This window comes from Aulostomus chinensis, chromosome 4, assembly GCF_037954235.1.
Source record: "Aulostomus chinensis isolate RoL2024-O1b breed Wild chromosome 4, RoL_Achi_v1.0, whole genome shotgun sequence".
NCBI classification, from domain to species: Eukaryota; Metazoa; Chordata; class Actinopteri; order Syngnathiformes; family Aulostomidae; genus Aulostomus; species Aulostomus chinensis.
Window position 1 is genome coordinate 8,522,040 of NC_141323.1, and position 13,303 is coordinate 8,535,342.

The following is a 13,303-nucleotide window of genomic DNA, read 5'->3' on the forward strand; positions in this document are numbered from 1 at the left end:
AGGAGACCACGTGAGTTCCCAGAAATATTAAATAACTTCAACTGTCAGCGTCTCCCTTTGATGTCAATCACTGGGAGTGAACGTCATTTTCAGAAAAAAAACAAAGACAAAGATGGACGTCAGGTTGACCTGAAGGGGCGGAGTGTAAGTGTTATACAACGACCAACCAGCAGGGGGTGACGTCATCTACAGACACATTGACGTCATTTAAATCTGAGCACAAATCCAAATCTCAGTTGTCCAGCGACAGCTCGCGTGATTTCCTCCAAATAAAGACGGAAAAACCTTTATTTTAGATGTTGGGAACTTTGGGTGAAAACCTAAGAACAAGTTGGAACAATGGCGGCGGCAGGCTTCACGCCGCATCCCCTCAGCTGGTTGGTGGATTTAAGGCTTCGCCAGTGTCTGGACGACGTCTTTCTACCGTTTTTACGAAAACCATTTTCTTCTCTTTTAGATGTCTTCAAACACCAGTAAAACCAGCAGATTCAGCTGGTGGCATCACGCCACGTCAAGGTCGTGACATCCATCAACAGCTCGCTCTCTCACACACACACACACACACACACACACACACACACAAACATTAATCATCACTTCAGCTTTTGTCCACATCCCCATCACGATGTCGTTATTTTAGCGTCATTTTGATCTGTTTATCACTGTAAATCATGATGTCATGACCCTGACATGACAGCTGTGATGATGTCATCTGGTTCACAGCACATTGTCGCGGACTCGAGGCGGCCAGACGGACGTACGAAGCAAATACTGGCAGCTGTAAATATTTGTGTCAGTCACCACGTGGTCGTCGGTAACCAGGTGATCTGGTATGTTTTAGTGTGAAGGTCATGTGACTGAAGTGAATCCACAATCATAAATGATCTCAACAAACAAACAAACAAACAAACAACTCTTGGATGCGTTGGTGATGTTTTTCCATCGTTTAACAAAGTCGAGTGTCATTTGGAAACTGAGTGTTGAATAGAAAAATATCTGATGAAATCGACGGTGTTAAAGGTGAGGCGATGACCTGGCCTCGCCGCGACCTCGCCAACAGACACTCGACCTGGTTAAAGCTTCTACTGGGTACAGAGGTCAAAGGTGGCGGTAAAAAGCAGAACCTTCTATCAAGGCGTCTCAGTGAGGAAAGCAGCAGAATATTTACAGGAAACAAACATTCTTCACGTCCGTCACAGTTCAGCCAATCGCCCTGTGAAGCTGGCGCCGGTTTCCATGGAGACGCCCTTCCACCTGCAGGAACTGAAAAGAAGAAGAGGCACTTCTTGGACGGCTGGTTTGATTTTCTCTGGTTCCAGGTGGAGCAGACGGGCTCCGGACACCGGGGGCAGGGGTGGGGGCGCCGTCTCAGTGGCCTGATGCAGGAGGCACTTGGTAGAGACGCTGGGGGGCGTCGGCTCTGTTATGTCATCAGGATGGGCTTCTGCCGCACCTCCAGGATGTCTGGGCCCAAACGCACAAAAGCATTAGAGAAGCACACTGACACGGTTCTCAAAATGTGGTACGGGACCCTGCAGGGTCCTCCAGGAAAATCTGATCGCGCTGAACTGGAGACATTTTAGTGACCACAAACATTAAAATCATGGGTCCAGAAGTTCAGGGGACTTTGTGTTTATGTTCATGGGTCGACAGCTCCTGATGGAGGCCGGACCAGGACGGGACAGGAGGACCCTAACCCTGATAAACAGAAACACACAGGAGGCCCCGACGGATCCCCCCGGGCCACACAGAGGAGGCCCCGACGGATCCCCCCGGGCCACACAGAGGAGGCCCCGACGGATCCCCCCGGGCCCCGGCCACACATCCAGTGATCACATGATCTCAGTTGTTGCTAATTAAATTAACAACAATTTGAGATCCTGTCGGTTCGCTGCTTCGCCATTTTATCTGTGGAGAACATCACCCATCAACAGGTGGGTTGTTGGCGTGCTGAGATCACCTGTGGTGATGCGGTGCAGTGGCAGCGTGACGTAGGTCAGGTGGGAGTAGAGCAGGAAGTAATCCTCGGTGCGGTTGAGTTTCAGCCAGGAGCCGACCAGCGAGCGTCCCGTCCCCGACAGCGAGCGAGAGCGCAGGTTGGTGGCGCCGTGAAGACCTGAAGGAGGACAGGAAACCCTTTCATCACCTTCTAGCGTGTTAACACGTTAGCATCGCAGCGTAACATGTTTAGCTGCTAAATGCAACGCTACTTCCATCTGCTAGTCGCTGCCATGACAGCCGCCCTGCCCTCGTACCTTCATCCTCCTCCTCCCTGAAGAACTCCTCGCTGTCGTTGGCCGAGTGAGACTTCTTCATCTCGGCGATCCGGTTTCGCGGCACCTTGCGTCTCAGAGACGGCGAGAAGAAGGAGGGTCGGTTCCTCTCGGGGGTCGGAGGCGTGCTGAAGGACGTCACCTGAGGAGGAAGAAGGTGTGACAGGCTGATGAGGTTCCTGCCCACAGCAGCTAGCGCTAACATGGCGACACTAGCTAGCGTTAGCTGAGCAAACTGGCGCCATTCCACCCAGAACGTAATCTCTTCTTCTTCTTCAGCTTCATTTACAGCGGATGAAACTACTTCCACTGTGATGGATGCATTGCATCACTGCATTTCCTCAGATCGGTTTCCATGGGAACGAACATCGTCCATGAAAACAAAGCCAATGCCTTGCCAACATGAATATTGGCTTATTGTCAGGTGACATCATGTTTAACACGCCATCTTCTCGCCGACTCATTTCCTTTGAAGATGGAAGCGTTAGAAGTGCATTCCTGCTTCCAGCCGCTGGTTCTCCCGCCAGTAAACGGGAGTGTCCAGCATCAATTATGGATGGCGACCTCGTTTCACGAAGCTGCAGCAGCTCCTCTGCTTCCTCAGCCTGAAATAAAGTTGGGCGCCAAAGGTTCCTGGGACTCGGCGGAGATTCCGTTTAAAATAAACACAGAAAAGAAGACAGTTAAAACAGAGACCGGCGGGATTCACAAACGCCGTCCCCGTCCCGCCTCCAACATTAGTAATCTCAGTAGCCATGTTGGTACTGATTAAAGTGGTCAGGGGCCCTCTGACATCATCCTGGTGGGCGGAGACTTCAGCCTAAGAGAAGCTATGGAAACAAACAGATATTTCTTTGCTTCCTGCTTTCAGGGAACTCAAGGGCGCACTCGCCAAGGGGCGCGTCCTCACCCGCTCGTGCATGGGTGACACTTGGTCCTCCTCGGTGCCGCAGGGCGAGGTGTCACCCGTCGGCACCCTGCTGACGGCCATCTCGGCGTGACCTTTGCCCTGTGGACCCTTCATCCTCACAAACTCCATGTTGTTGTACTTGTAGAAGCCAAAGGACATCCTCTGGGCCATCTTCGCCGCCACGCTCACCTGCAGCACACAAATGCAGAAACACAACTTTTTGCCGGGCCGTGATGTAAAGACGGTTACCGAGCGCACGCTGACGTTAGCGCTGGGACAGTTCGCTCACCCGGTTGTCGTAAACCTTCTTGAGCGCCTCGTAGCGGATGGAGCCCTGGAAGATGACGCCCTGGAAGGTGTTGCTCTTGTCGCTCGCCACCAGCTCCACGCACACCATCTCACCCTCGCCCACCGTCATGTCGCTGAACACCTGCACACACAAACACCTGCTACTAACCGCATCAGTAGCGCAGCCACACCTCTGTCCTGGGGAGGCCATGTTGGTTGCCAGGTAACAGATGCTGAACTTGCTTCACTCAGAGGTGCGTTTCCTTTACCTCCTCGAAGTTGTCAATCATGAAGAAGATGTTGGGGTAGCTCATCTTAGACTCCTCCCCTTTGCTGTCCATGGCGTGTTTGCTGGGGGAGGCAAAGACTTCCTGCAGGAGGAGGACGGAAGCATCAGAGAGAGATGAAGAGTAAGGAGGAACGAGGCCGCTCACCTACCTGACATTTCTTCTTGTGGATGTGGATGTCTCCCGCATCTGAGCGCGTGCAGACAGCACATGTGACCACGTAGTCCAGCTGCGAGGACAGACGTGAGACACAGAAGCCATGTTAGGGATGTATGTCTACGTTTGTAAATGTTAGCTCAGGGAGATGGCGGTTAAGGAGCATCAGCCAATCAGGAGCTTCTATCACCTTCTGCAGGATCAGGTTCAGGTAGACGCTCTCCTCCCAGTCGATGTCGGGGTCGCCGAGGCCCGGCAGCTTCTTGGAGTCCCGGCGGTAAACCTCCACCTCCACCTGAAACGCAGGCGCCACGTCAGCCCAGCCGCCAGCGCCGTGCTGGTCAGCTGCTCTACTGGCGCTAACAGTACTGGTGTAGTAGTCAGTAGTGAACGCGGTAGTATTTGTAGTAGTATTAGTACTGGTGTAGTAGTCAGTAGTGAACGCGGTAGTATCTGTAGTAGTATTAGTACTGGTGTAGTAGTCAGTAGTGAACGCGGTAGTATCTGTAGTAGTATTAGTACTGCTGTAGTAGGCAGTAGTGAACGCGGTAGTATCTGTAGTAGTATTAGTACTGCTGTAGTAGGCAGTAGTGAACGCGGTAGTATCTGTAGTAGTATTAGTCCTGCTGTAGTAGTCAGTAGTGAACGCGGTAGTATCTGTAGTAGTATTAGTACTGGTGTAGTAGGCAGTAGTGAACGCGGAAGTATCTGTAGTAGTATTAGTATTGGTGTAGAAGGCAGTAGTGAACGCGGTAGTATCTGTAGTAGTATAAGTACTGGTGTAGAAGGCAGTAGTGAACGCGGTAGTATCTGTAGTAGTATAAGTACTGGTGTAGAAGGCAGTAGTGAACGCGGTAGTATCTGTAGTAGTATTAGTACTGGTGTAGAAGGCAGTAGTGAACGCGGTAGTATCTGTAGTAGTATTAGTACTGGTGTAGAAGGCAGTAGTGAACGCGGTAGTATCTGTAGTAGTATAAGTACTGGTGTAGAAGGCAGTAGTGAACGCGGTAGTATCTGTAGTAGTATTAGTCCTGCTGTAGTAGTCAGTAGTGAACGCGGTAGTATCTGTAGTAGTATTAGTACTGGTGTAGAAGGCAGTAGTGAACGCGGTAGTATCAGTAGTAGTATTAGTCCTGCTGTAGTAGTCAGTAGTGAACGCGGTAGTATCTGTAGTAGTATTAGTCCTGCTGTAGTAGTCAGAAGTGAAGGCGGTAGTATCTGTAGTAGTTTTAGTACTGCTGTAGAAGTCAGAAGTGAACGAGGTAGTATCTGGAAAAGTATTAGTACTGCTGTAGAAGTCAGAAGTGAACGAGGTAGTATCTGTAATAGTATTAGTACTGCTGTCGAAGTCAGAAGTGAACGCGGTAGTATCTGTAATAGTATTAGTACTGCTGTAGAAGTCAGAAGTGAACGCAGTAGTATCTGTAGTAGTATTAGTGCTGCTGTAGTTAGCAGTAGTGTCAGCGGTAGTATCTGTAGTAGTATTAGTACTGCTGTAGTTAGCAGTAGTGTCAGCGGTAGTATCTGTAGTAGTATTAGTGCTGCTGTAGTTAGCAGTAGTGTCAGCGGTAGTATCTGTAGTAGTATTAGTGCTGCTGTAGTTAGCAGTAGTGTCAGCGGTAGTATCTGTAGTAGTATTAGTGCTGCTGTAGTTAGCAGTAGTGTCAGCGGTAGTATCTGTAGTAGTATTAGTACTGGTGTCGTTAGCAGTTGTGTCAGCGGTAGTATCTGTAGTAGTATTAGTACTGCTGTAGTTAGCAGTAGTGTCAGCGGTAGTATCTGTAGTAGTATTAGTACTGGTGTAGTTAGCAGTTGTGTCAGCGGTAGTATCTGTAGTAGTATTAGTGCTGCTGTAGTTAGCAGTAGTGTCAGCGGTAGTATCTGTAGTAGTATTAGTACTGCTGTAGTTAGCAGTAGTGTCAGCGGTAGTATCTGTAGTAGTATTAGTACTGGTGTAGTTAGCAGTTGTGTCAGCGGTAGAATCTGTAGTAGTATTAGTACTGCTGTAGTTAGCAGTAGTGTCAGCGGTAGTATCTGTAGTAGTATTAGTACTGGTGTCGTTAGCAGTTGTGTCAGCGGTAGTATCTGTAGTAGTATTAGTACTGCTGTAGTTAGCAGTAGTGTCAGCGGTAGTATCTGTAGTAGTATTAGTACTGGTGTAGTTAGCAGTTGTGTCAGCGGTAGTATCTGTAGTAGTATTAGTACTGGTGTAGTTAGCAGTAGTGTCAGCGGTAGTATCTGTAGTAGTATTAGTACTGGTGTAGTTAGCAGTAGTGTCAGCGGTAGTATCTGTAGTAGTATTAGTACTGGTGTAGTTAGCAGTAGTGTCAGCGGTAGTATCTGTAGTAGTATTAGTACTGGTGTAGTTAGCAGTAGTGTCAGCGGTAGTATCTGTAGTAGTATTAGTCCTGGTGTAGTTAGCAGTTGTGTCAGCGGTAGTATCTGTAGTAGTATTAGTCCTGGTGTAGTTAGCAGTTGTGTCAGCGGTAGTATCTGTAGTAGTATTAGTACTGGTGTAGTTAGCAGTAGTGTCAGCGGTAGTATCTGTAGTAGTATTAGTACTGCTGGAGTTAGCAGTAGTGTCAGCGGTAGTATCTGTAGTAGTATTAGTCCTGCTGTAGTAGTCAGAAATGAAGGCGGTAGTATCTGTAGTAGTTTTAGTGCTGCTGTAGAAGTCAGAAGTGAACGAGGTAGTATCTGTAAAAGTATTAGTACTGCTGTAGAAGTCAGAAGTGAACGAGGTAGTATCTGTAATAGTATTAGTACTGCTGTAGAAGTCAGAAGTGAACGCGGTAGTATCTGTAATAGTATTAGTACTGCTGTAGAAGTCAGAAGTGAACGCAGTAGTATCTGTAGTAGTATTAGTGCTGCTGTAGTTAGCAGTAGTGTCAGCGGTAGTATCTGTAGTAGTATTAGTACTGCTGTAGTTAGCAGTAGTGTCAGCGGTAGTATCTGTAGTAGTATTAGTGCTGCTGTAGTTAGCAGTAGTGTCAGCGGTAGTATCTGTAGTAGTATTAGTGCTGCTGTAGTTAGCAGTAGTGTCAGCGGTAGTATCTGTAGTAGTATTAGTGCTGCTGTAGTTAGCAGTAGTGTCAGCGGTAGTATCTGTAGTAGTATTAGTGCTGCTGTAGTTAGCAGTAGTGTCAGCGGTAGTATCTGTAGTAGTATTAGTACTGGTGTCGTTAGCAGTTGTGTCAGCGGTAGTATCTGTAGTAGTATTAGTACTGCTGTAGTTAGCAGTAGTGTCAGCGGTAGTATCTGTAGTAGTATTAGTACTGGTGTAGTTAGCAGTTGTGTCAGCGGTAGTATCTGTAGTAGTATTAGTACTGCTGTAGTTAGCAGTAGTGTCAGCGGTAGTATCTGTAGTAGTATTAGTACTGGTGTCGTTAGCAGTTGTGTCAGCGGTAGTATCTGTAGTAGTATTAGTACTGCTGTAGTTAGCAGTTGTGTCAGCGGTAGTATCTGTAGTAGTATTAGTACTGGTGTAGTTAGCAGTAGTGTCAGCGGTTGTATCTGTAGTAGTACTAGTACTGCTGTACGGTAAACAAGTAGTCTCGAGTGTGCAGGGTTTACAGGGCGAGCCCTTTTCAGCCATGTGTGGCCCAGGTGTATTGTGGGTGTGGTCTCTCCTCACCTTCTTGCTGTCAGTGTTGGCGCCCACGTAGGCGATCTTCCTGCGGACGTAGAACAGCATGTCATCCTGCCGCGGCGCCCACTTCTCCATGAAGTAGGTGGAGAACATCCATGTCCAGAAGACGATGCGGTCGTCCTTTAAACAGCCTGGAGACACACACGTCCACTGATGTCACTACCCACACGCCGTCAGTCACAGGTGAAAACAGTCGAGGCAGCTGGCGTGAAGCCGCCGCCGCGCCATCCTCTTATTAATTATTCCATTATTCTCTCCAGCTAAATTATTCAATGCATTTATTCTGAAAAATGACGGCGCATTGATAACGTTGATATATTTCTGCCCTCGGCGGCCAACCACCCACCCGCCATCACCCCAGTGTACCATGCTACCTTCGCACAGACCCAGGATCCTGCCTGCCACCTAGCAACTGTTGCCTAGCAACCAGGAAGAGAATGACACAGCAGTAAGTTCAACTTCCTGTTAAAGCAGCGGAGAATGAGTGAGCACAACTCCACTTGCTCAGTCTGATACTAGAACACTGCGACATTAAAAGATGCTTCTGTTCCTGCTGAACACTCCAGTATAGGATCCAGTAACGGATCCAGTAACGGATCCAGTAACGGATCCAGCAACGGCCAAGCAATGACATCACGATGGCGGCTCGTAGCATGTAGGAGTTCATGCTTTTTCACGTAAATGAGGCAGATGACCAGCAGGTAACTTTGAGCAGCATGCCAGATGTCTGTGTGGATCCAGCTGTCATGGCGCCGTTACATGTTTACTGTAACGTGAAGTACAGCAAGTGTGTTCATGCCACCACGCGTGTTCAGACGTTGTCACACCGCTCACTGGCCAAGAAAACATGGACTCTCAAACGACAGGCCAGTGTTTGAAGTCAAAAGTTTTACTTTCTCTGTTTTGAACTAAAAGAGAAAAATGAATCCAGCAGCTGATGAACACACACGCCCACGCAAACACACACACAAACACACACACGCCCACGCAAACACACACACAAACACACACACGCCCACGCAAACACACACACAAACACGCCCACGCAAACACACACACAAACACGCCCACGCAAACACACACACGCCCACGCAAACACAGACACAAACACACACGCCCACGCAAACACACACACAAACACGCCCACGCAAACACACACAAACACGCCCACGCAAACACACACAAACACGCCCACGCAAACACACACACAAACACGCCCACGCAAACACAGACACACACGCCCACGCAAACACACACACAAACACGCCCACGCAAACACACACACAAACACGCCCACGCAAACACACACAAACACGCCCACGCAAACACACACACAAACACACACACGCCCACGCAAACACACAAACACACACACGCCCACGCAAACACACAAACACACACACGCCCACGCAAACACACAAACACACACACGCCCACGCAAACACACACACAAACACGCCCACGCAAACACACACACAAACGCCCACGCAAACACACACACAAACACACACACGCCCATGCAAACACACACACAAACGCCCACGCAAACACACACACAAACACGCCCACGTCAACACACACACAAACACGCCCACGTCAACACACACACAAACACGCCCACGCAAACACACACACAAACGCCCACGCAAACACACACACAAACACGCCCACGCAAACACACACACAAACACACACACGCCCACGCAAACACACACACAAACACACACACGCCCACGCAAACACACACACAAACACACACACGCCCACGCAAACACACACACAAACACGCCCACGCAAACACACACACAAACACGCCCACGCAAACACACACACGCCCACGCAAACACAGACACAAACACACACGCCCACGCAAACACACACACAAACACGCCCACGCAAACACACACAAACACGCCCACGCAAACACACACAAACACGCCCACGCAAACACACACACAAACACGCCCACGCAAACACAGACACAAACACACACGCCCACGCAAACACACACACAAACACGCCCACGCAAACACACACACAAACACGCCCACGCAAACACACACAAACACGCCCACGCAAACACACACACAAACACACACACGCCCACGCAAACACACAAACACACACACGCCCACGCAAACACACAAACACACACACGCCCACGCAAACACACAAACACACACACGCCCACGCAAACACACACACAAACACGCCCACGCAAACACACACACAAACGCCCACGCAAACACACACACAAACACACACACGCCCATGCAAACACACACACAAACGCCCACGCAAACACACACACAAACACGCCCACGTCAACACACACACAAACACGCCCACGTCAACACACACACAAACACGCCCACGCAAACACACACACAAACGCCCACGCAAACACACACACAAACACGCCCACGCAAACACACACACAAACACACACAAACGCCCACGCAAACACACACACAAACACGCCCACGCCCACGCAAACACACACACAAACACGCCCACGCAAACACACACACGCCCACACAAACACACGCACGCCCACAGATGCCCGCCCTCCCCCCCCACACACACCCGCACAAACACACACACGCCCAACCACAAACACACGCACGCCCACACAAACACACACACGCCCACAGATGCCCGCCCTCCCCCCCACACGCACGCCCACACAAACGCCCACAAACACACGCACGCCCACAGATGCTCACCCTCCCCCCACACACGCCCACACACAAACAAACGTACGCCCACACAAACACACGCACGCCCACACACAAACACACGCACGCCCACAAACACACGCACGCCCACAGATGCCCGCCCTCCCCCCACACACACGCCCGCACAAACACACACACGCCCACCCACAAACACACACACGCCCACCCACAAACACACACACGCCCGCACAAACACACGCACGCCCACACAAACACACGCACGCCCACAGATGCCCGCCCTCCCCCCACACACACACCCGCACAAACACACACACGCCCACCCACAAACACACACACGCTCACCCACAAACACACACACGCCCGCACAAACACACGCACGCCCACACAAACACACGCACGCCCACAGATGCCCGCCCTCCCCCCACACACACGCCCGCACAAACACACACACGCCCACCCACAAACACACGCACGCCCACACACAAACACACGCACGCCCACACAAACACACGCACGCCCACAGATGCCCGCCCTCCCCCCACACACGCACGCCCGCACAAACACACGCACGCCCGCACAAACACACGCACGCCCGCACAAACACACGCACGCCCGCACAAACACACGCACGCCCGCACAAACACGAAGAGCGAGTCTCGGCAGCTTTTATCAACCTGCATCTCTTTTGATCAACAGCAGGAAGTGGCGGCAGCAGAGGGCGACCTTGGGCGAACAGGTCATCGCACCTGTGAGAGGACGTCAAGTTCTCGGGGAAAACAACAATCTGATCCAGAAACTCTTGGAGGCCGAACCCTAACCCACACTCAGAATGTCGCCATGGCAACGGTGCTCTCTTCCATCAGGACACTGCAATGAGCGTTGAGGAGGGGCTTGGAACAGAGTGAACGAGGAATCTCAAAACCAGACAAGTGGCGTCCTGAGGGCGCCTGAGAACGAGGTTTCCCTGCCAGAGAGGGACAAGCGTCCAGGCCACGGCCGGTGTGAGTCACTGTGGACGCCGGCGGCTGGCAGAGGACAAACGCAACACCTCAGAGCAGATGAGTGAAAAATCCCAACAACTCGACGCGACTCGTGTCCTGATGGCGGAACAACATCCTACAGTGCACCCTTGATATTGTTGCCATAGTTACAGCTCCATCAACAAATCCACCTGTTATCCTCACAAGGACCATCAAGGACCCACCTGCGTCCTCCACACCACTAGGTGGCGACACTGAAATCAAACAACTACCAGACAAACAACAGCGACACCTTTGTCTGTTCATCCGTTCGGAACCGATTCCTCCGCCGCCAGATGGAATCGAACCTGTGACCTTGTGGTCCCTACGTAGCCGCTCTGCGTGAATAGCAGAACTTGGGTTCTGAACTCGATGGGTGGGTGCTTTGACTCGGGGACTGATGACCACCTCACGCCTGCTGGATTTCTTCCATCAGGCATTGGCAGAATTGTAATCAGCCATTGGGGTTTGCTGCTCCGCTCGCAGCCGCCACGACCAGCACGTCACGTGACCTGGTGGTCAGGCAGTGATTGATGGACTGATTAAGAACAGCAGTACAACCTTCCGGTACTTGGAACACATGACAACTTCTGACGGAAGAGAAGAATTCTTCCTCTGATCTGATTGGTCGCCAAGCTCAGGTGACCTCGGCAGCCACTCCAGTCCGGCAGGGACTCGAACCTTAAATAATAATAATTATGATTATCATCAAGATGACTAGTATTATTATAACTCGGTCACGTCATTTGCGTTCAGTAACCGGTACCGCCACGGTGGAGGGGGCTCCGGTCTCACCGAGCCCGCTGATCTCCTGGCGGATGTTGAGTCGGTTCCGCTCGTCGGCGATAGCCTTCAGCATCTGCTGCAGGGACCCGTCCAGCTCTCCGTTCTGCTCCGCGGTGCCCTCAGTCTCACACAAACCGGGAACGGACGCCATCTCCGCGCCGCTGGGACCATGACAGTCCAGGCTAACAGCTGCCGACCGCCCCGCCTCACGGTAGCTAGCGGGCGGCTGCAGGAGCCCCAGGAGCCCCGAGCTGTTCCTGTTTGCAATCCCGAATAGAACGCCTGGAGGTGGGGCTGGAGCCGCCGGGGTCGGTGCCGCTCTGCTCAGCTCCGGAGCCCGGGAGAGAGCGGGCAGGTCGGGGATCAGCTGGAAACACCCCTCGCACTTCCTGTAACAACACGAGGCTCTTAAAGGGGCAGAGCCGCCAGCGCGGCCGCGGACCCAGGTGTTACGGCGGCTCCCGTCCTCCCGGTCGTTCTGGGACCTGCTCAGGATGGGTCCACCGCCCCTTCTGTACCGGACCGCCGGCACCGACGGCGGCTGGACGCAGTCTCGCAACCAATCAGCAGCGGCGCGAGGCCCGCGGGCAGCTCGGGCCACGCTGATATGGCAGCATTTGATTTAGTTGATTGTAAATTTGAATCTTACGCACATATTAGGATTCGTAACCTCGTAGATAGCAGTCACCATAATGACGTCAGCTTACATCGCAACAACTCCAACTTTATTTCACAGGGGGCCAACACCCCACCCTGGACCTCCACTGTCTGGGGCCCTGGCCTCCGGCGGGTTCCTGGTCCTCCGCGCTCCCGCATCGTCGGCGGTGCTCGCTCCTTGATTATGTTTGATTACACACAAATGTTGGTCTGGACTTTGTGCTTCGACTGCGTCGTTTATCATCGGGCTGTTTCTAGCACGCGAGCGAGCCTGCCACGCTCACTTCCGGTGTGTAGCGGCGGAGGAATCAAACGAACCCCGAGTCGCGTCGACGCAGGACGGACAGACACACGTCGATGTCCCGGAGCGGCCAAGCGGAATCATTCGACGAACAGTTACACATGAAGGCTGTTGTGCCCAGGTGATGGGCGTTAGCTAGCACAGCTGCAGATAACCGGCTAACCACCGCTGCTGTTACGTCAGTCGCTCGACGTCGTGACCGCGGCGGCAGCGGTAGAACTTTACGTAGTAGTTTATCGGTAAATAAGGTCAAGCAGGTCACAGAATAAACGGGGCAC

General features: G+C 51.6%; 1 protein-coding gene across 3 annotated transcripts; it reads right to left on the minus strand.

Moving 5' to 3' along the window:
• Positions 1-929: 929 nt before the first annotated feature.
• On the minus strand, positions 930-13,207 carry kiaa0930. 3 transcript variants are annotated; one of them, XM_086201480.1, is made up of 10 exons: positions 12,775-13,207; positions 7,549-7,694; positions 4,105-4,209; positions 3,910-3,987; positions 3,741-3,842; positions 3,473-3,613; positions 3,184-3,372; positions 2,256-2,415; positions 1,961-2,116; positions 930-1,464 (listed from the first exon to the last, which is right to left on the minus strand). In XM_086201480.1, the coding sequence occupies exons 1-10, from the start codon at positions 12,881-12,883 to the stop codon at positions 1,424-1,426; spliced, it is 1,227 nt and encodes a 408-aa protein (XP_086057606.1). In that variant the 5' UTR covers positions 12,884-13,207; the 3' UTR covers positions 930-1,423. The 3 variants fall into 3 exon arrangements, with proteins under 3 accessions (XP_086057606.1, XP_086057605.1, XP_086057608.1); XM_086201479.1 differs by lacking the exon at positions 12,775-13,207 and adding an exon at positions 12,077-12,520; XM_086201482.1 differs by lacking the exon at positions 12,775-13,207 and adding an exon at positions 10,937-11,018.
• Positions 13,208-13,303: the final 96 nt, after the last annotated feature.